The 23527-nt window shown below is 33.6% G+C and overlaps 4 protein-coding genes and 2 long non-coding RNA genes across 7 annotated transcripts; 2 read left to right on the forward strand and 4 right to left on the reverse strand.

Moving 5' to 3' along the window:
* Positions 1-63: 63 nt before the first annotated feature.
* LOC110228615 lies at positions 64-1648 on the forward strand. Its single transcript, XR_002332085.1, has 3 exons — positions 64-202; positions 292-710; positions 905-1648. It is a non-coding gene; the product is annotated as an uncharacterized LOC110228615 (long non-coding RNA).
* Positions 1649-4248: 2600 nt separating this feature from the next.
* Positions 4249-5876, forward strand: LOC110228061. Its single transcript, XR_002331666.1, has 3 exons — positions 4249-4399; positions 4489-5433; positions 5537-5876. It is a non-coding gene; the product is annotated as an uncharacterized LOC110228061 (long non-coding RNA).
* A 260-nt stretch (positions 5877-6136) lies between these two features.
* Positions 6137-7135, reverse strand: LOC9312081 (inhibitor of trypsin and hageman factor). Its single transcript, XM_002877674.2, has 2 exons — positions 6824-7135; positions 6137-6528 (listed from the first exon to the last, which is right to left on the reverse strand). Exons 1-2 carry the CDS (start codon positions 6903-6905, stop codon positions 6320-6322), a joined length of 291 nt encoding a protein of 96 aa, XP_002877720.1. The 5' UTR covers positions 6906-7135; the 3' UTR covers positions 6137-6319.
* A 4714-nt stretch (positions 7136-11849) lies between these two features.
* LOC9312082 (inhibitor of trypsin and hageman factor) lies at positions 11850-12924 on the reverse strand. Its single transcript, XM_002877676.2, has 2 exons — positions 12525-12924; positions 11850-12233 (listed from the first exon to the last, which is right to left on the reverse strand). The coding sequence occupies exons 1-2, from the start codon at positions 12604-12606 to the stop codon at positions 12025-12027; spliced, it is 291 nt and encodes a 96-aa protein (XP_002877722.1). The 5' UTR covers positions 12607-12924; the 3' UTR covers positions 11850-12024.
* A 5277-nt stretch (positions 12925-18201) lies between these two features.
* On the reverse strand, positions 18202-20192 carry LOC9313791. Its single transcript, XM_021024138.1, has one exon. The coding sequence runs from the start codon at positions 19992-19994 to the stop codon at positions 18354-18356; it is 1641 nt and encodes a 546-aa protein (XP_020879797.1). The 5' UTR covers positions 19995-20192; the 3' UTR covers positions 18202-18353.
* Positions 20193-20943: 751 nt separating this feature from the next.
* Positions 20944-23049, reverse strand: LOC9313792. Of its 2 annotated transcripts, none has more exons than XM_021026777.1 (5): positions 22889-23049; positions 22164-22806; positions 22025-22069; positions 21497-21927; positions 20944-21401 (listed from the first exon to the last, which is right to left on the reverse strand). In XM_021026777.1, exons 2-5 carry the CDS (start codon positions 22789-22791, stop codon positions 21234-21236), a joined length of 1272 nt encoding a protein of 423 aa, XP_020882436.1. In that variant the 5' UTR covers positions 22792-22806; positions 22889-23049; the 3' UTR covers positions 20944-21233. The 2 variants fall into 2 exon arrangements, with proteins under 2 accessions (XP_020882436.1, XP_002877724.1); XM_002877678.2 differs by having other exon boundaries at positions 21497-21939; positions 22889-23048.
* Positions 23050-23527: the final 478 nt, after the last annotated feature.

Raw genomic sequence — 23527 nt, forward strand, 5'->3', positions numbered from 1 at the left:
TTTCTTAAGTTTAGAAGCGCGTGTCGCGATTTGAGTGGAAAAAATAAAAAACAAAACCAAAAAAAAATTCACTCTCCTGTGATTTTTTCCCGACATTATTTCCATCTCTCTCTCTTGATCTCTCTGGACACCTTTGCGACAAAAATGAGGAGATTCGAAATCTGTTCGATTCCGGTGGAGATATCGGTGAATTTTCTCCATCGTAAGTACCCATATCTCTGATTTTGGTTTTCCGATTGGGATGTTTCGGATCTTGCTAAAGTCTGGGTTTTTTTCGATTTTGGGGATTAGGGTTTTGGTTGATCTTGTGATCTCGAGAGGAAGAAGTCTCTGAACCGCCTTGTCGTCGATGAGGCTTCAACGATGATAACTCCGTCGTATCTCTTCACCCTGCAACCATGGAGAAGCTTCAGCTCTTCCGTGATGATACCATTCTCTTCAAGGTTTGGTTTGCTTTTCTTCGTTTGGATTCTCTTTTGATTGAGATATTGAATGGTTGGTTAAATTATGATTTTGTATGCCATGTTCTTTCATCCACTGGAGCTATTGTCTAGATTACTTGAAAAGCTTTTACTTGATTTAACACTAATTCCGTCCAAGGGGAGCTTGAATCTGTCAGGATTGAATATGCAAACGCGCAGCTAGAATATAATGCTGCTGATGAGCGTTCCCAAATACTGGCTTCTGAAGTCATTAGTTTGGAAGATACGGTATTTGTCTTTGGATGTTCTTTCTTACAATCACATTAGATTTAAAAAAAGTGTGAAAGGAGTTTAGTTTAGTTTAGTTTAGTTTAATTGAAATCTATTCCTCTAAAAAGTAGTGTGATTTACTCTGTCTCTTTGAGATACCACTTTGCTATGAAATAATGATGAAACATTTGTGTGACTATGAAATATTGCAGGAAGACATGGGATGGCTTAAGAAAACAGTGGACGATTAGCATATACTAGAGGTAACAATTCTTTCTTAAGGAAGATTAGCATATTTCTATGAATTTTTTTAATGATTTAGCATATCATCTGATTTCTGTTGGACATAAGCAATAGGAATTTGAAATTGGACAGAAGCAATAGGAGTTTGAAATTGGACAGAAGCTTTGTATGAGTTTGGTTTTATGATTGCTTGTTTAAGAAGATAGTGTTTTGCAACAATTTGAATTTTGTTTTCTTAAGATACTTTCTATTCTTAACCATTGGAGGGCATATATGTTAAGATACTATCTTCTTTTCTTAACTTACAAATAAGCAAAAATTTATTTTAAAATATTGCTGAGATACAAAGTTAAGAACCAAATGGTTCTTAACCATTGGAGATGCTCTTAATCACTATTTGTTTCAAACAGTAGAATACTAGAATGGTTGGAAACTTCAAATTGATGAAAAAGAAGTTTAATGAACTGGTTGCTCTGTTCCGGATAGGAAGATTTGGAGATTTTGGTGATTTATTTCTGTCCATTGAGGGTTGTTGTTGCCATGCTAGGAGAAGGAGGATATGGTAGATATGATAGTTTTCCCAAACATCTACATCATATCCCCGTTCTATTAAAAAAGACACATTCTATTATTTTTTGTAACCATCAGTAGTTTAGGATCGTTGGACAACTTGTAAGAATATAATTCTCCAATACAAATATAATTGAGACAAATTGTTTCTAATAGTATTGTGTATATAAATACACATATGGAAATAAGATGCTTTTCCAAAACTGTGAAAAGTTCATCTACATTTATTTTTAATAATGGAGGCCTAATCATGTTAATGTGTAGGTACATTGTAAGAATTTTTTTTGTAAAATCAAATAACTATCCTTTCTAAGATTCAAAGTTAAAGATATACTAACATATTAATATATATTTTCCTACTGAATAAGAAAAAGTATTTCTAATTTTGAGTCTACATACATATATGTGATAATAAAGTTGTTTTTCCCAAAATTGTAAGAAAGCAATCAATGTTAATTTGTTTTTAACATCATGGCAACATAATCATGTGTAGCATCAAAGACAGCATTAAAAGAATACTAGAATGGTTGGAAATTTCAAATTAATGAGAAATAAGTTTAATGAACTGGTTTGGAGTAATTTCAAATTAATGAGAAATAAGTTTAATGAACTGGTTTGGAGTAATTTGAAATTTCCAACCATTCTAGTATTCTTTTAAAAGCAACTTTATTATACTCTAAATAAAAATCTAATGGCGTTTAATTTGAAATAAACTATAACAATTTCATAGTTATTTAAAAGACAACTCCCCCACACCCCAATTAATAGAATATATTACATTGATTAGGTTTCTTTCCCCTATATATCTGCTATATATATTGACCAATGCCAATAAGTAAACAAATTACACTTTGATTCGCTATTATACAGACACTTAAAGTACATTATCATTTACCATTAGATCTTTCTTTATTTACCAAAAAGTTAACTAAACGTGTCTTGTGAAACGTCGACTCTTAGTTTTTGGTTTCTTCTTTTTCGATTACAGACAAATTTTGATTTTGTTTGTTCTCATCAAACACAAAATCTCCATTCAAGGTAGTTCTATTCTACGTTTTATTTCTCTTTTATTAGATTTTTATTTTGTTTCTCTTATTCTAGTTTAATTCTCTTATTCTAGTTTAAGTTTAGAACATTGTTTTTGTGTGTAGTTTTTTTTATATCAAATCTCTGGTCCTCCTTGTGAAGGCTGCAGCTGTGCTGGCATTTTGTGCCAACCTCGATTTCCAGGTATATTGTTTTTATCTTTAAGTTTTTGTGTTCTTACTTTTTTTTGGATCATATGTTATTAAGATTTTTGTGTAAACTATCAATTTGTCTAACCCATACAGTTTCCGTGTGTATTACGGTATCTTGACCTAACCAAATAACCACAAATCTTTTATTATTGTTTAAAAAAAAAAAACTAAAATGATACGATTATCTTTTATGAAAATCAACAAAAATTATAATAAACAAGAGTTTGTTTTATACAAATGTTTAGAGTTCTCTAGCTATTTCAAAAATAAATAGTTAAAAACATATGGAATGATCGATTGTGTGCAGGGAATATTCCTAATAATATTATTGCACTTGAATTTAAAATTTTCTTAGGTGGAACATCTATATGTATCTTCGTCGTCATATATAATATATTATATATGCATGTATACACTCACCTGTATGTGTAAAAAAATTATGTTAAATGTAGCTCAATTCTAGATAAAATACATATATAAATGGATTTTGAGAATCAAATGTTTTCTTTTTTGTCAAAAGGGTTTCGACTTGCTCCGAGGAAAAGAAGTGAGAATAAAAAAGGTGTTTTTTAGTTTAGGGTTTATCATTCTCCTTGACTTTGCAAAACGTGAAATATAAGGCACTTACATCGTTGTACTCTGTTGCTTTTTTTTTATAGGTATCGCCTCCTACAATAAGTTAACAATGCTTCCTTGTAGAATTGCTAAAACAATTCTACAATGCTTCCTTGTAGAATTGCTAAAACAATTCTACAATGCTTCCTTGTAGAATTGCTAAAACATTTGTTGACGGCCATGGATTACTTGCATTTCTTGTGCGCTTCAAATTACACCTCCTCCCAGATTAAGATCATCACGAGAATTGAATTTTCCTGTGACCGGAGCAAGGAGTACAGGATTTCCGAGCTCAACTATCCGTCGTTTGCAGTCACGATCAACAGAGGTGGAGGCGGCGCGTACACATACACGCGTATCGTAACGAGCGTGGGAGGAGCTGGAACTTACACGGTTAAAGTCATGTCTGATGTTAAGGCGGTCAACATTTCGGTCGAACCGGCGGTTTTGGATTTCAATAATGTCAATGAGAAGAGATCGTATTCGGTTATCTTCACCGTGAATCCATCAATGCCTTCTGGAACCAACAGCTTTGGTAGCATTGAGTGGTCGGATGGTAAACACTTGGTTCGAAGCCCCGTGGCTCTAACCTGGACTTAGTATTTAGTGGTAATGAAACTAGAGGGACTAATGAAAGAAGGTGTAACAGATATTGTAATGCCCTCTATTAAGTGTTTTAAATTTTAAGCTTTGAAATAATTTTGTCGCTGTTAGAACATCTCCAATGGTATATCTTAGCAACATCTTAACACAAATTTTAGCATTAAAAGCAATTATATTTAATGAAACCAACAAATATTTGCTAAGATATGTATCTTATTTAAGATGTTTAAGATGTTTTTCTTAAGTTTAGAAGCGCGTGTCGCGATTTGAGTGGAAAAAATAAAAAACAAAACCAAAAAAAAATTCACTCTCCTGTGATTTTTTCCCGACATTATTTCCATCTCTCTCTCTTGATCTCTCTGGACACCTTTGCGACAAAAATGAGGAGATTCGAAATCTGTTCGATTCCGGTGGAGATATCGGTGAATTTTCTCCATCGTAAGTACCCATATCTCTGATTTTGGTTTTCCGATTGGGATGTTTCGGATCTTGCTAAAGTCTGGGTTTTTTTCGATTTTGGGGATTAGGGTTTTGGTTGATCTTGTGATCTCGAGAGGAAGAAGTCTCTGAACCGCCTTGTCGTCGATGAGGCTTCAACGATGATAACTCCGTCGTATCTCTTCACCCTGCAACCATGGAGAAGCTTCAGCTCTTCCGTGATGATACCATTCTCTTCAAGGTTTGGTTTGCTTTTCTTCGTTTGGATTCCGAGCTCAACTATCCGTCGTTTGCAGTCACGATCAACAGAGGTGGAGGCGGCGCGTACACATACACGCGTATCGTAACGAGCGTGGGAGGAGCTGGAACTTACACGGTTAAAGTCATGTCTGATGTTAAGGCGGTCAACATTTCGGTCGAACCGGCGGTTTTGGATTTCAATAATGTCAATGAGAAGAGATCGTATTCGGTTATCTTCACCGTGAATCCATCAATGCCTTCTGGAACCAACAGCTTTGGTAGCATTGAGTGGTCGGATGGTAAACACTTGGTTCGAAGCCCCGTGGCTCTAACCTGGACTTAATATTTAGTGGTAAAGAAACTTGAGGGACTAATGAAAGAAGGTGTAACAGATATTGTAATGCCCTCTATTAAGTGTTTTAAATTTTAAGCTTTGAAATAATTTTGTCGCTGTTAATCACTATTTGTTTCAAACAGTAGAATACTAGAATGGTTGGAAACTTCAAATTGATGAAAAAGAAGTTTAATGAACTGGTTGCTCTGTTCCGGATAGGAAGATTTGGAGACTTTGGTGATTTATTTCTGTCCATTGAGGGTTGTTGTTGCCATGCTAGGAGAAAGATGATCTTCTGGTGAGTTTTAATTGGCAACCGCAGCTGTAATGAAATCTAAAGAATAGGTGACTCTTTGTTTCCATATCAGAGTTACAGAGGTTTGCAATCCCAAATTCGAGACTCTTGTCTTTGGTCAGGCACCGGTTCAGAACATTTCCAACAACTGCCTTAAGTCCATGGGTAAATCACATCTCTCTTGTTGGAGAACCCAAGCTTGTTTCTGCTTCTTCTTTTTTGTTTCCAGTCATTGTTGACATTCCCAACTAACACTTTTCTGTTGTAGGTACCATGTAGCACAGATTGAGTTTGGCATGAAGATAAAAGTATCCTGATCAACTTCAGAGTGTTCCATAGGAATTCACTGCACAATGAATTTATTTGTTTTATGCCCAACGGAGAGAGTGTTTGGGCATGAATCGTAAATAAGATAAGAAAATATTAATGGGCTCAATCAAGTCTCATAAGGCCCAATCTCTCAACGTACCAAACCAACAAATTAGAATCTTTTTTTTTTTTTTTTCTTTTTCTTTTCTTGCAAAATATGCAATCTTTTCGTTGGGCGAATGATTGTTTTATATTTTTTTGTAGCATTGAGATTACGATTTGGGAAATTTATGTTTGATGGTTAAACATAATATCGTTGATAAGAGTTAAGCATATATAAAGTTAAACCACATACAAACAAAAAAAAGTTAAACAAAAAAAATATAAACCGGGCCTTGTGGCCTAGTGGTAAAGAGGTCACAGTTGTGACTTCCGCCACCAGGGTTCGAGGCACGGCCACTGACAGGTTTACATAGGGGAATTGCCAGCCTTGTGGGATTAGTCCTTGGGTCTAGGAAACCTTTGGGAGACCCGCAGTTATTCAAAAAAAAAAAAAATATGCGAAAATATAACTTAATATGCCAAATTTCATTATTCAAAGAAACATTACCATCAGACCAGTTTTTTTAATCGAAGAGAATAAAAATGCTTATCCGGAAATTATTGAAACAAAAGATATAACGGAAATAGGTAAAAGAACAACATAGTTTCCTTATCCGACATGAGGAAGATTATAGTTTCCTCATCCGACGTGAGGAATATTAAGGACAGGACCATTGGGACAGTTGTTAACGGGAACACGGAGAATGACACGGTTACAACAATTGATGGCTACCACAGCAACATCATCGGGAATGATAACAGCCACCACTTTTGGATTGTCATGTTCGATTCTTCTCTTAGCTTCAAGTCCACTTACTCCTGTTAGTTCTGGCCATTCCACCTTCATTCCTGCTCACAATCATTCCATATGTTTCACTTCTTATTTTTGAAATAGACAACTCTAAACATTTCACATTTGTATAAAACATAATCGTTTCATTTTTAGTTTGTTTTTAATTACAATAATAAATGATTTCTGGTTAATGGTCAAGATCCTAATTTTCTAATATATATAACCATATTACACACGGAAAAATTATGGGTTAGAAAAATTGATGGTTTACACTAAAATCTTACTACCATATGATTATGAACCATAAGAAATATATAAGAACACAGAAACTTAAAGATAAAAACAATATACCTGGAAATAGAGGTTGGCACGAAATGCCAGCACAGCTGCAGAGTTGACACGGAGGGCCATAGATCGGACAACTACGATTCATTTTGTTTGTGCGATGATACTTTCAAGTTACAATTATGTAAGTTATAATATATTTTTGCATTAGTTTGGTCAATATATAGCAGAATATCTAGGGCTTATTAGGAAACCTAATTAATGTAATTATTGTTGACTGAAAAAATCAATTTTTTAAAAGAAAGAATCAATGGGTTTGACCCAAAAAAAATAAAAGAAAGATGTAATGGTGTATAAAGCGAATCAAAATCTAATTTTATATCTTTTTGGGATTGGTCAATATATATAGCAGATATATAGTGAAACCTAATCAATGTAATATATACTATTAATTGGCCTTTACCAAGAAAAATATATATACTATTAATTGGGGGAGGGGGTATTTTAAAATAATAATAATAATAACAGAAAATTAAATAAAATGAAACAGATAGAGTACCAACATTTATATAATAATTTTTATTTAGATAAAATTTCTTGAGCTATTTATTTACTATAAATTTAAAATTTTTTGTTAATAATCTTATATAATAAAGTAAAGTTTCATCTAAACACAATTTTTGAAAAGATAAGAGGTGACATATCTCCTTTTGACACGTGTATTTCCTTTTAAATCCAATTACAATACTATCCATTTTCACTAAATTTAATTATGTCATTATATACTAAAAAGTAAAAAACAAATCCACATAATTTTATGAGAAAATAACTTATAATATGTATAATGTTTTGATTTTTTTGGCGACATGAATTTTTTTCTCACTTAAAAACTAATATATATTTTTATCAAGATTTTTTAAACTAATATATCACATCATTTTATCTTAGAGGGTGTATTGAAGGAGAGTTTAGAGTGCTTTGAGTTTTCATGAATTTTGGGATGATTTTGGTGACTTAGAAAATCTGTTATTAAAATTCTCGGAAATTTCACATCAGACCATGGGATCTGAATCTTTGTATTTTAACTAAGATATTCTCTGAAATCTCACCTAAAATTACTCAAATCACTTCAAATCAACTACTTAAAATGTTTCCAATTACAATGGATTTGGTTGTATATTTTAAAATTACTAATCCACTAACATTTAAATTTAGAAGACATTTTAAAGTTCATGTTTGAATAACATATGATTTGTCATTTTATTAAAAATCCTGTAAATCTTTTATTCAATACACCTCTTAAAACTGTTTTACACAGAATAAATTTTTCGTATAAATGAAGAGTTTTATTTTTGAAATAAAAATGAAAAAAAACCCATTATAAAACTCTTTCAGCAACTACTAGTGATGAAATTTGGTAAATTATCATGTGGCCTCTGGTACCAAGCAACAAACCCTATTTCACCAAAATTAGTAATATAAATTTTGAATTTGAAAAATCAATCTCAAATTCGTAATTTCCATTTCAATTTATTTGTTTTGTAAGTATTAGTGAGTGTGTATTTACATTTATGGGAATATAATCGTTCTCTCCACTTCTTAAAATGCTGAGCTTGAATCTCGAACCATGTTTCTCTCTTTCGTCTTATTTCTTTCTTGTTTCTTCTCGTTCTCTCCCCCATCAACTATGCAAAACGAATGACTTTCACTAAATGCATCTTCCCGCTTTCGATTTTGCTCATGTCCAAAACAGAGTTGAGCAGAACTGTTATTTTTAACAACATGAGCAATACTTTTCTGTTAGAGAGAAAGTGAAGAAAACACATAAGAGAAAGCTAAAGAGTCAGAGTCTTACCAACCAAATCCTTGGAGCAAACATTCACTTGCCTAAGAGTGGTATCTACGTCAGAGCCTGGTTTAACTTCATCACGACATATATCAATCAGACCTTTGATCCCTGCAAGGGCACCTCTATTATCGTGGCTAGCATTTGCAAATGCTTGACTCTTGTTCATGCTCTTTCTCTCAGCCTGTTGTGTTGCTTCCATTTGGTTTATCAGCATTGCACGCATATGCATCTCTCTCCTTGTTGCTTGCATCATAAACCACACAAACCACAAAGGCCAACCCAAGCCAAAAAATATCGTAACCATAATAAGTTGATACATTGTCTTTTCGGCTTGGTCCCTTATGCGTGTTGCTCCTCTTTTGTTGGGAAACATGAGTGTGTATCTCTGGTAAAAACAGACCAAGCTGAGAACCAAATTGATGAATTTTACTACATAAAGTTGCTTTTAAAAGAATACTAGAATGGTTGGAAATTTCAAATTAATGAGAAATAAGTTTAATGAACTGGTTGCTCTGTTCCGGATGGTGACATCAATTTTCCCAAGGAGCAGATCGAAAGATTTGGAGATTTTGGTGATTTATTTCTGTCCATTGAGGGTTGTTGTTGCCATGCTAGGAGAAGGAGGATCTTCTGGTGAGTTTTTAATTGGCAACCGCAGTTATAATGAAATCTAAAGAATAGGTGACTCCTTGTTTCCATATCTGAGTTACAGAGGTTTGCAATCCCAAATTCGAGACTCTTGTCTTTGGTCAGGCACCGGTTAAGAACATTTCCAACAACTGCCTTAAGGTCCATGGGTAAATCATATCTCTCTTGTTAGAGAACCCAAGCTTGTTTCTGCTTCTCCTTTTTGTTATATAATCCAGTCATTGTCGACATTCCCATCTAACACTTTTCTGTTGTAGGTACCATGTAGCTTGTAGCACAGATTGAGTTTGGCATGAAGATAAAAGTATATTGATAAACTTCAGAATGTTCCATAGGAATATTAAACCAAAAACCTTAAAAATTTTCATATGTAGTATTAAAGAAAAGTAATCGAGGCAGCCACCAGATCTCCGCCCTCCGGTACCGGTGGAGCTTTGGCTCACCGGTGCCGGGCCACCGCCCCTCTAATCATGTCCGCAGTTTCTCAGCAATGGTTTCAACTGTTTTTTTGCTCTCTCGGCCTCGAGGAATGGACACAGACACCGGATCTCGTGTCGGTTGATTGTGTTCCTCCGACGAGAGCCTTCCTCCGGCTAGGTTCTTGTCCTCTCTCCGTCCTCAGTGACGAGTTTTTCTCGGTTTATCCCCGAAGATCTTCTCCTCCTACCACCGCCATGCCTCTTCCAACGGAAAACCACTCCAACACTCCTCATCTCCGTTTGTTCTTCGTCACCCTCGCAATAAACCAGCCTCGGAGGGTATGTCGTGGGCTGCTGTTCTCCACTACCGCCCTTTCTTTTTTCTCCGGTGTCCCTCCTTTCTCCCTAGAAGAAAATCTAATTTCGGCTTGTAACCGAAGAACGTTTGCTCATCTTCGCCATCCTCCACCATTCAACCCCTGCAGCCACCACCTTTCTCAACACCGCTTTTCTCCCTTCTCCGTCGTCAAAACGGAAGATCCCTCCCCAGTCAACCTTCACCACTTACCGGAATCCTCCGCTGCGGCTAGGACCAGAGCTCTTTCCGACGAGCCTCTCCGATTCGGGATCTTTGCTGTCGCCTCCTTTCTTTTGCTCAATGTCTCGGGATCTACACCCGAAGATTTTTTCTGGTGCTCTTGGTCTCTACGTTGCTTCGCCGTCGGCCGCTGGAAGCAAAACCGCCGGGTGATGCCGGTCGTTTCGGCTTTCACGATTAACTTCTCGGCATCCATAGCCGAAGACTATCTTAACCATAATCTTCACCGCCGTTCTCTACTTCGCAGATCAGGCCAATCTCTCGATGAAGCTGCACCGCCGGTGAAGTTATCCCGCCGTCAACCTTTCAACGTCAAATTAAGATTAGGTCAAGAGAGTATGTGTCAATATTGGGCCTGTTTTAACATAATTGACTGTTGGGCCTGTTCTAACTTACCTGAATGTTGGGCCTATGTTAGATCAAGAAACAATAGTTTTTGGGCTTTTGAGGATCTATGTTCGGATAACATCTATGGCTTTCCGAATTCCTCCCTTGCAGTGAGACTGAGACTTATGTGCTCTTTTTCCTCCTTTTTGGAGAGACTAGTATTTCTGTTTTCCTATTTTCGGGAGAGACCCCTTTCACCATCTACTTCCCTCCCGAAGATCCTTGCCATCTCCACTACCTTCACTGTGGCAGACTCTATCTTTCGGCTCCACCTGTTAACAACAAGCTATATTAAACTATATCTGGTTATCTCATGCTCGTTACACGAAGTTTTTCAGTATCTGTTTCATCACCTAGGTGACGTCCGCGTCCCTTGGATTGCGAGAGTTCTCTCTCGTCCTACCTGCGACCACCCTTTTCAGGGAGCGAGTGTCTTGGCACTTAAGGAGCAAGTATGGAAGTTCAAAACTACTCAGGACTACAAGTTTCTCGAGTGGCATCTTATCTTCACGGCGTTTCTTGCTAGTGTTTGGGTTTCTAGACCATCTTTTCTATCCCCTAGTTTGTATTTTGCTTATTGTATTAGCTTTGCCCGGGTTGTCTTTCTAGTTAAAAGCCCGTGGACATTTCTTTCCCATGTAAGTTTTACCGTTTCCGACGTGCTCTCTCTAGAGGAGAGTTTTCGTTTATGGTAACTTAAGTTAATGGAGTTTGATGAAAAAAAAAAAAAATGTTCCATAGGAATTCACTGCACAATGAGTTTATTTGTTTTATGCCCAACGGAGAGAGTGTTTGGGCATGAATCGTAAATAAGATAAGAAGATATTCATGGGCTCAATCAAGTCTCATAAGGCCCAATCTCTGAACGTACCAAACCAACAAATTATAATCTTTTCTTTCTTTTTTTTTTTTTTCTTTTCTTGCAAAATATGCAACCTTTTTTTCCTTTTTCTTTTTTTTTCTTGCAAAATATGCAATCTTTTCGTTGGGCGAATGATTGTTTTATATTTTTTTGTAGCATTGAGATTACGATTTGGGAAATTTATGTTTGATGGTTAAACATAATATCGTTGATAAGAGTTAATAATAGTCAAATACAGCCCAAACAGTGTAAGCATATATAAAGTTAAACCACATACAAAAAAAAAAAAAAGTTAAACCAAAAAAATGTGTTGTAAATATGCGAAAATATAACTTAATATGCCAAATTTCATTATTCAAAGAAACATTACCATCAGACCAGTTTTTTTAATCGAAGAGAATAAAAATACTTATCCGGAAATTATTGAAACAAAAGATATAACGGAAATGGGTAAAACAACAACATAGTTTCCTTACCCGACATGAGGAAGATTATATAGTTTCCTCATCCGACGTGAGGAATATTAAGGACAGGACCATTGGGACAGTTGTTAACGGGAACACGGAGAATGACACGGTTACAACAATTGATGGCTACCACAGCAACATCATCGGGAATGATAACAGCCACCACTTTTGGATTGTCATGTTCGATTCTTCTCTTAGCTTCAAGTCCACTTACTCCTGTTAGTTCTGGCCATTCCACCTTCATTCCTGCTCACAATCATTCCATATGTTTCACTTCTTATTTTTGAAATAGACAACTCTAAACATTTCACATTTGTATAAAACATAATCGTTTCATTTTTAGTTTGTTTTTAATTACAATAATAAATGATTTCTGGTTAATGGTCAAGATCCTAATTTTCTAATATATATAACCATATTACACACGGAAAAATTATGGGTTAGAAAAATTGATGGTTTACACTAAAATCTTACTACCATATGATTATGAACCATAAGAAATAAGAACACAAAAACTTAAAGATAAAAACAATATACCTGGAAATAGAGGTTGGCACGAAATGCCAGCACAGCTGCAGCGTTGACACGGAGGACCAAAGATCGGACAACTACGATTCATTTTGTTTGTGCGATGATACTTTCAAGTTACAATTATGTAAGTTATAATATATTTTTGCATTAGTTTGGTCAATATATAGCAGAATATCTAGGGCTTATTAGGAAACCTAATTAATGTAATTATTGTTGACTGAAAAAATCAATTTTTTAAAAGAAAGAATCAATGGGTTTGACCCAAAAAAAATAAAAGAAAGATGTAATGGTGTATAAAGCGAATCAAAATCTAATTTCATATCTTTTTGGGATTGGTCAATATATATAGCAGATATATAGGGAAACCTAATCAATGTAATATATACTATTAATTGGCCTTTACCAAGAAAAATATATATAATATTAATTGGGGGGAGGGGGTATTTTAAAATAATAATAATAATAACAGAAAATTAAATAAAATGAAACAGATAGAGTACCAACATTTATATAATAATTTTTATTTAGATAAAATTTCTTGAGCTATTTATTTACTATAAATTTAAAATTTTTTGTTAATAATCTTATATAATAAAGTAAAGTTTCATCTAAACACAATTTTTGAAAAGATAAGAGGTGACATATCTCCTTTTTTCACGTGTATTTCCTCTTAAATCCAATTACAATACTATCCATTTTCACTAAATTTAATTATGTCATTATATACTAAAAAGTAAAAAACAAATCCACATAATTTTATGAGAAAATAACTTACAATATGTATAATGTTTTGATTTTTTTGGCGACATGAATTTTTTTCTCACTTAAAAACTAATATATATTTTTATCAAGATTTTTTTTAACTAATATATCACATCATTTTATCTTAGAGGGTGTATTGAAGGAGAGTTTAGAGTGCTTTGAGTTTTCATGAATTTTGGGATGATTTTGGTGACTTAGAAAATCTGTTATTAAAATTCTCTGAAATTTCACATCAAACCATGGGATTTGAATCTTTGTATTTTAACTAAGATATTCTCTTAAATCTCACCTAAAATTACTCAAATCACTTCAAATCAACTACTTAAAATGTTTCCAATTACAATGGATTTGGTTGTATATTTTAAAATTACTAATCCACTAACATTTAAATTTAGAAGACATTTTAAAGTTCATGTTTGAATAACATAGGATTTGTCATTTTATTAAAAATCCTGTAAATCTTTTATTCAATACACCTGTTTTTAAAACTGTTTTACACAAAATAAATTCTTCGTATAAATGAAGAGTTTTATTTTTGAAATAAAAATGAACAAACCCATTATAAAACTCTTTCAGCAACTACTAGTGATGAAATTTGGTAAATTATCATGTGGCCTCTGGTACCAAGAAACAAACCCTATTTCACCAAAATTAGTAATATAAATTTTGAATTTGAAAAATCAATCTCAAATTCGTAATTTCCATTTCAATTTATTTGTTTTGTAAGTATTAGTGAGTGTGTATTTACATTTATGGGAATATAATCGTTCTCTCCACTTCTTAAAATGCTGAGCTTGAATCTCGAACCATGTTTCTCTCTTTCGTCTTATTTCTTTCTTGTTTCTTCTCGTTCTCTCCCCCATCAACTATGCAAAACGAATGACTTTTATCGTTCATATGGCTGAGGAGATGCCAATGAGCTTCAAGGAAAAATCTTAGTGGTATGAAGCTTCTGTCGATCCATCTCATACATATAAAAGCACATCCAACTATTTCTTTTATTTTTTACTCTAAAATGAAGTAACTCTATTTTGAAGTTTTATCGTTTATGGCTGAGAAGATGCCAAGAAGCTTCAAGAAAAAAATCTCAGTGGTACGAAGCTTATGTCATATCCATTTCAAACTTGGCGGAGATCATTTACACGTACAATCATTCAACTCATGGCTTTAAGTTGAAGAAAAATACAACTCCAAATTAGATTTACATTTTAGAGTAAAAAAATGAAAGAAAAGGGATGGAGATGCTTATATATATATATATATATATATATATATATATATATATATATATATATCAAATATCTTTTTGAAATATCGTATTATTTTTCAAAGAATTTAATGATTTGTTTTATAATAACAACTCCAACTATATGTTATAGTTGTTGCAAATGCTAAAATAAGAAAGAAAGAAAACAAGTTGAGAAAAACAAAAAATATAAGCAAAAGATAAGCAAAATATTTGCATAAACATAGAAATAAATATTTGAATTAAGAAATTTAAACAACAAAAATGATTGTAAATTACCAACTTCACCCAAAAAAATATAACAATATGAGAGGCTCCAAGAGATCCAAATTGTAACAATTGCCTTAAGCGATGGCTTAGAGCCTTAGATCATTTGTGTCATGAACTAGATATGCGGAAGGTTTACATCGTTCTAATGACGTCGATATTGATAAATTTTAAGATTTATACTTACTACAACTAAAATCTTGGTTAGATCTAGAGTATAAGTAAATTTATAGTAACATATATGGGAATAAGAATATTGTTTCTCGAATTATTAAAGGAAAATGCTGAATTCGAAAGAACCAAAAATCTCCATCCTGTTTTTCTTCAGTGTCTTCTTTCTTCTTGTTCTTTCTACCATTAATTACGCAGAAAAACGACATTCATCGTTCATATATTTCAGAAGATGCTAACGAGCTTTGAATAAAAGTTTTAATTGTACGAAGCGAGTGTTCGCTCCATCTCACATTTTATTGAAATCATATACACTTATAACAATGGCATTCACAACTAATCCGATGAGGCGGAGTTATAAAATCAAAAACATTTTATAGATGCTTAGGCATACTAATATCAAGAACATTACTTCAAAAACAAAGTTTGGAGGCGATGGCAAATGCTTGTTTTTAATTTTAGATGATTTAGTTAACATTTGCTTTAAAAATTAATTTTACTATCTTCTAAAGAGTTTTGTTTACCTTGATGAATCCGTAGAAGCTAGTGAAAAACATATTTTGTATCATATAGTGAAAGTGATGTAAAATGATACTCCCTCCGTATCATAAAGAATGATTTTTGAGGTTTTATTTTTGTATCAAAAAAATTGATTTTCTGTAAATTTTTGTGGGAAAATTGAAAAAAAAGAAAATCTACTTAAAAATTTATCCATATACAGTATACCTTTGGTGAGATTGTCACTTTAGACGAAACTATCCCTACACCCTATTTTAAATATTTAAAAAAAATAATCAGAAAAACAGGTAGATATACAAGAGTAGAGGTGATTTGAAGTGAATTTTTTTAGATTTGGCTAAAAAAAAGTTGAATTTTTGATAGATAAAGTTTCGTCTAATTTTGTTAGAACATGTTTTCTAGAGTTCTGCGAAACTCAGAGTGTGTATTCTGCATTTTTGTACATGTTCTACATATTTTAGACTAGAATTATGTTCTGAAAATTTTAGAAGTCCAAAAATCCTATATCTAAAATAGTTAGAATATGCATTCTACGCTTTGCTCTATGTTCTAAATATTTTAGAATAGTCGTTCTACTAATTTTTACATCTTCTGCCATCGTTAGAAATTGTAATCTTCGTTTAGAATGTAAATTCTACGATATTGTAAATTTCGTTATCTTAAATTTTTAGAATGCTCTAAATATAGAAAGTAAATCTTCAAAAAAAGAAACAAAATATATTTTTGAGATTACGTTTTAAATGAACATTTATTGTTTAGATTACGATCTACAAGATGTAGAAGTCGTTGTCTACGTTTTTTAGACAAAATTAAACCTAAAAAGTTTTCCAAACCCTAAACTCGTAATCATCTAAGTCGTTGTCCACCACTTTTTTTTCTAAAAAGCTAAGAACACGTTTTCCTTCAAATTACAATGAGGAACGTTATTCGAATTCTACTAAAAACACGGGTTCTGAAGATTATAGTCTGAGGCAGTCTAAACACACACAAAGCCATGGCCTTAAAAGATATCGCTGGAAATTTATTACGTCATTCTTTTTTTTTTCTTTTTTTTGGACAAAATTGCGAACGTCATTCTATAAACGCCTTTGCCAGTGGCTGCAGAGGTAATGTCATAATGTGAAGAAAAACATTTACTCTTTCAAGTCAAAATGTGAACTAAACCAGAATATACACTCTAATACATATTTTTTTCTTTTTATAGGAAACCAATAAAAATAAAATAAAATTTCGTTTCACAGCAGACAAAAAAAAGTCGTATCTCATAGTAAACAAGAGAAATACAGAAACTTTGAATGAATTAGTTAATTAGTCAAAAATTTGAAAATCGATTGAAGAAATTAGTTGGGTTTTAAGATTCTTTCTCAAGTGGAAGTTTTAACCTTTTAGATTTTTATTTAATTTTTGTGAATTGATTAGGAAGTTTTATTTTTAAAATCAATTTTTTTATTAATTTTGAGAGAAAATAAGGGTAAGTTGGGTTTTTATTTTTAAAAAACCTATTTGACCAATCTATAAGAAAAAGGGATATATGGACAAATTTTTAAGTAGATATCATTTATTTCCAATTTTCCCAATTTTTATCAATTAATGTTAAAAATTGTGAATTTCAAGAATCATTAATTGAGAATTCTAAAATTTGATGAATTACTATTGGTTAATATGAAAAATGGTTTGGTATGAATAAATTATGCATTTATAACTAAACATTAAATGGTTTTCTTAATTAGTGTGAAAACTCTATAAAATCGATTTTTTTGATACGGAGAGAGTATATATTTGTATCAATTTTATAAATGGATACCAAACTAATCAATAATGGCATCAATGTTGTAACTAATGTTAAAGTAGATATTAATATCATTTTTTCTTACATAAATTAATTGATGCAACACACCTTTTTTGTAATGGTCATTAATATCACCTAACTACTAGTGATGAATGCGGTAAAATTATGAGATGACATCTAGTACCAAACTCATTAACAAACCTAGTAATATAAACTTTTGAATTTGAAAGATAGTCTCAAATTCATAATTTTTCATTACAAATTAAGAAAAACGTATTAGTAAAATAATGTGAATGTTGAGGTTAAAATTTTTGGTTGCCTTAGATAACTTTACAATCACCAAATAAAATGTTTGGTTGCGTTCGATCCTAACAAAGTCCAGAGGAAAGCGACCTTCGATAAAATTCATCACCAATTCATGTCATTAACATCATCAAACTTACGATTTTGTTTTCTCAAACAAACTATCTTACTGAATGTACATCCGATTTAACAAATTAAACATTTTTAGATTTGAAAGTTATTGAAGTAAAATATTGAACAATGAAGCATCACTGTTTTATTTAGAGGTCCCGCGAACCGAAACAAATTTTAATGATATACTCCCTCTGTTCCCATATATTTGATGTTCTAGAGTTTTAGTTTGTTCCACAAAGTTTGATTTTTTAGATTTTTGTTTTATTTTTAATTGATTAAAATTAATATATCGTAAACTTCAAGACGTAATGATTAACTGTTTTCTAATACTATTGGTTCAAAGTTATTAAAAAATGTTTAATATAAAAAAGTAATTGACAAATAATTAAACAATGATTCTTTCTTAATATATGTAAAAACTCTAGAACATCAATCTTTAAGGAACAGAGGGAGTAAATTGGATATATTTGTTTAATTTATTTAGTACATTTCTTGATTAATTAATTTATTTGGCAGTGAAGTTTTTTTTTTTTTAATAAGATTTAATTTTGGACCATGGCTCAGAACAAACATGTAGCTAACTTTAAAAACAAAAACAAAAATCACAAATTTCACACAAATGTCAATTTCCTATAATTATAGTACGCAGCAGATCGATCAACCGTCAGATCTTCCACACAACCCCAGAGAAAACCCACGTGGCGCTCATCTGCTTTCTTATCATCTGCACCGCGTAGTAGGGAATCCTCTGCGTATTCGAATGCTTGACTCGTTGATCAACGAACGCTAAACAATCCATCAAGCTCTCTCTCGCCGACCCTTTTAAATCGAACGCTTGAGATCTTCTCCACAAACTCTTACCGTGAGGATCACCCACACCAGATAAGCACAAAGCCCTAGTAGCATCACTAATAGCAGACTCAGCTTTCTTCAACAACAAGTAACATTGTGCTCTGTTACTAAACAACACAACCCTATCTCTTAACATATCCAACGGACACAAATCAATCCCAACAGTGTAAATCTCCATCGCTTCTTTAACAAAACCCTTCAAAAACTTCTTCTTCCCTTGCTTCTTCAAAGATTTCACCATCTTTCTTCTTTCTTCAAGCTCTGTTTCACTCATAAGCTTCTCTTTCTTCTTCCTCTCTACTTTAATCTCCCATAGATTCTCTATACTTTTATGAGCTTCCTCGGTAGTCATCTTCAAGCCACTATACTTAATCTTGTGATAATCTTGTAAAACTATCTGAGCTACTCTGTCTCCAACATTTTTATCTTCTGCTAAATCAACCAAACAATGACCTAAAACATCGATAACTCGATACCTAACATTTGAGTCTTTAAGAAGCAACAAAAGGGTATCTAAAGCAGTTTCTTTCCAATCATCAGATGATCTCGAAAGATCGCAAAGCCTCTCAATAACTTCTCTAACCTCACTAACTCTCTTTCTCCCCAACTCTGTTTTACAAAGAGTCTTTATCAATCCAATTCCTCCCGGAGACTTCCGGTTTACTAAACCACCCCATATTTCAATCACTTTCTTCAAGAACCCTCCCTCGCAGATTCGATCAATAGACTTACCTCGCGATGCGAAACAATTCAATAGAAATAAAGACCAACATTGTAGCTGAATCCCCCATTCCTCTGCTTTTTGATTCTCTGTCTCTAACCCACCAAGCCCTCTAGTCAACAAATCGCTCTGATACTTTAACCTCTCGCTATCTTCAACCCCAAGGAAGCTTTTGTAAACATTTTTCAAACAATTAGTTGCTATCTCCATCGAAAGCTTCACAATTTCTTCTTCGAACAAAGAAACAGCTTCAAAGCTCTTCTCATGGCTAGCTAAGTGACCAAGTGCTCGAGCCGCGGCTCGCTGCTCAACCCAACTGATCTTCCCTCTCAAAAGCTCCAACAAAGCAGGAACAACAAAGACCTTTGAATCAACCGCTATGGTAGCTAAATCTTCCTTGTTCATAACATAAGATCCGATTATGTGAGCTGCGTAATAAGGAATGAATATGTTCTGGTCTTTGAGAAGCCAAGCACTGTTTTTGATAGATTTATGTATGAGTTTTGACATACACTCGAACAAACCTAGTGATGGGAACTCAGGATCGTCAGGCTCGGACATGGCTATGTTCCACAGACCACTCAAGACCAAGACATGGTCTTTTGACTCCGTACGAGGAATCTCTTTGAAGATTGCAGCGAGTTTCGATCTTCGACGAAAAGGGTTGGTCTCTTTCATGCTGCAGAAGAAACAAGATGGGTTTGTGCACGGTGGTTCATCAAATTTGAGCATCTTCTTCTTCTGTAATTTGGCTTTTGGATTTTCAAGTAGATAACTAATAAATCTTGAAATAGTAGAAGACACTAATAATCAATCACTTATGCTTTAAGGACAAAAGTCCACATAAGTTTTTTCTCTTTTGGATGAATTAATTTTTAATTGCAAACACAAAGGAATATTAATCACATAAATATTCGCCGGCGTGGAAAGTTTATGGCGGCTACTCTTATTAGCCTTTAACTTTCCACTTCAAGTTCCAAGATTATTACTTAATAGTAATAAGCTATAACGTAATGAATCAGAATACTAATACAGTATACATCAAGGTTTCGTGTTCTTTACCCACAATTAGGTAGAACAAGAAACCAAAAGGTTTGTGTTCACACAAACTCTAGATATGTAATGGAATCATGAACAAAATCCATAGTGCTTTTGACATAATGATGTTATCAACTTAACCATTTATAGTCCAAATTTGTGTCTTGCGTACATATTCAAGATTTGGAAATGTAAAGAGAAAGGAAGTTAAAAGAAAGAAAGTGAAATTGGATTTGCGGTCCCCTCAGAAGTAAGCCAATGAAAGTGAAGAAACTGTCCCTGAAGAAAAGCTTTGTCGTCGTCTACAAATATCAAAGTGTTTTGTTTGGGTCTCAAGAAAATGCGGCTACCTAAAAAGTCTCTTTAATTATCACTAATATTTGGTCTTTACAGGTACATTAATTATCACTAACCTGACTCATCTTCCATGTTAATCATTTCTTTTTCAAAGATTCGAAAATCAAGAAAGAGCATTTTGTAGGAAAAACACTTCAGAGTTCAGACTAAGTTCTCGACTTGACATGTGTATGTGTCGGATAAAGTTTCTCAACATTATTAAAGAAACCAAAACAGAGTTTAGTTTAATCACAGTTTGTTGTTAATCGGCGTGCGTGTGACTTTTTGATTCTTGTGCACAATCACATGAATAAACTCTCCATAAGGAAAGATCAAAAAGATTTGAATTTAGAATCAAATAGGGTCTAATGAATCAAATAGGGCCTATGATATGGTTCTAAGTCACATAACTGTGCACAAACTCTGAAACCTATTCTGGTCTCATAATTCTCAAAGAGCCAAATCCAAAGAGTTAGTAGAGAGAGAGAGGGGGAGAAGAATAAACGGAATATACCAATTTTACTATCTTTAGAGAGCTTTATGGACATGAGTTTTGGCTCATCAGGCAGGAAGATAAGGCTCTGTACAGAGAGAGCTTCAGTGAGAAGTTTTCCGCTTCTTGCTGACCGGTGTAGGAACTTCTTCTGCATCTGCTTCTTCCGGAGGCACGCCTGTGATCTCATTGATTAGCTTCCTGAAATAATCAAGCTTCTCGTCGTCCGCTTCCATTTCATCATCATTCATCTCTGTTTCATCCATTAGCAGCTGCACAACAACCATTCAAAGATTTTTTCAAATTCTTTTTCAACTCCTAACAAACATTTCATTAATAGGAAAATTATTGAATAAACACTTCTTACGTCTTCAAGGATAGGGTGAAATCTCAAGCTTTGAGATGAAATTGGAGAGTTGTTAGTCAAACGTTGCCCAGCAATTTGTGTCTGAGGCACCAATAGATGTTCGATATGATCACCAGGTATACATTGTCTACCAATTGGTACACTCGCCTCTCTCTGCCTACGAGCCAACGGGTCTTCAATAAGTGCACATTTCTTGCCATTTTGTATCGTAGAGTCTCTATGACAGGGAGCTACCGTTTGAGGCATTGATGATGTATGAGCAGTCTGAGAATCCCACATCAACTGATCAACACGCTTCCTCAATCTTCTTGCTTTCCCCTGTGCCTCATCAATCTCACACAGAAGCTTTGCAAGTACATCATCAGAACAATCTAACTCAGAAATAAGACTATCATCTTCAATTCCATCTTGCTTGCCCGTAGCTTTGCGGCCTGTACCAAAATCTAACATAATATGATCATTTAGTGCTAAAACTCCCATTTTAATCAGACAACTAACATCAAACAACCTGTATGTATCTTAACTTACCGGAATCAAGATACTGCGCTTTGACATTTACCGGCACACGCTTGTCTGATAACAAAGTTTAAGATCACAAAGTTATACCAATGTTGTGGTGATAAAAAGAAAGTTAAAAGAAACAAAGAAAGCTGCAATGTCGACATACCAGCATAAGAGAAAAGATTATGGTTAGACATATAAGCAGCAACATCTGTTGTCTCTTCCACTCGTTTCCTTCTTCGTCTCTTAAAAACATTCATCCTTTGAGTTTTTTCGCGAAAAGGAATCGATTTGCCATCAAAGCCTTCCAATTTCGACTTCTCCAAATCAAACTGTTTAGTCAAATAGTAATCTTTAACTTCTTTCTCATACGCTCTAGCTTGAGACTGAATCTCCTTAACCTTAAGCTCTATCCACTTACATCTCCACATTAAAGGCTTAGTCAATCTCCTCCACCGATCATTAGTCTTCTTCTTAGTCAAACCCAAAAACTCAGTCCCATCATCACAAGTTCCAGGCAATGGATAATCTTGACTTAACATTGATTGTGCTTCATCACCAAAACCAAAATCATCACCATCACGAGCACTCATTGAATCACCAAAAGAACTCGAAGAAGAAGAAGCTTGACACAAATCCTCTTGAAACTCATCATCAATCTGATTCACGCACTTCATGATATCAACTTCTACGTCCTCTTCTTGAAACCTATCTCCATTAACATCATCTGATTGTTGATTTGCAGAACAACCAGAGATATCCATTTCAGATCTTGGCTTTGCTTTAAGCGCCATAAAGCTTTCAACTTTCTGAAAAAGAAAACAAAATCAGACCAAAAAGCTTTAAACTTTAATGAAATCTAAAACGATAAAGCAGTGAAATTGATCTTACTGATTCCAAAGGCTAAGAGTGGTTCAAATCTTATGACCGAGAAAACAGGAAAGTAAGAAACTTTCGGCGAAATTGGAGTGATTCGCTGAATCTTAGAGGATAATCACACCAGCCCGAAAGAGATTTGATGATCAAATTCTGTTAAGAGTGAATCCAAATTTCGTGGAGAGTCTTAAACCCTAAACCTTAGGCAGGCCCGGCCCAGGCAAGCCCCTGAAGCCATGATTCGGGCCTCAAAATTTAAAAACTTGTTAAAAAAATTTTAATAGGTTTTTAGTAATAAAACTCCTCAAAAATAAATAGTAAGAAAACCCTTCAATTATATATTTAGTGGAAAAACCTCTGAACTTTAAATATATTCATGCAAATTTCTCTCTGTCTACTGTATCGTGAAAATTGGACGGACTACAGTTCAAATTAAAACGTAACATTTTTCAGAATCTCTCCTAATCGACTTCTACCCTACATAAACTTCAGAAAATCTTACTACAATAAATTAGGGTTCATCAATTTAGATTTTTCACATTGAGAATTTTAGAACTTAGGTTTGAGGATTAATAATCAGATAGAAAAAAAAATTGTTGTTTTTGTTTATAATTCATGTTGTTTAAGTGTATATATGTCGTTTTTCAGTTTAAA

This window comes from Arabidopsis lyrata, assembly GCF_000004255.2.
Source record: "Arabidopsis lyrata subsp. lyrata unplaced genomic scaffold ARALYscaffold_5, whole genome shotgun sequence".
Lineage (NCBI taxonomy): Eukaryota > Viridiplantae > Streptophyta > Magnoliopsida > Brassicales > Brassicaceae > Arabidopsis > Arabidopsis lyrata.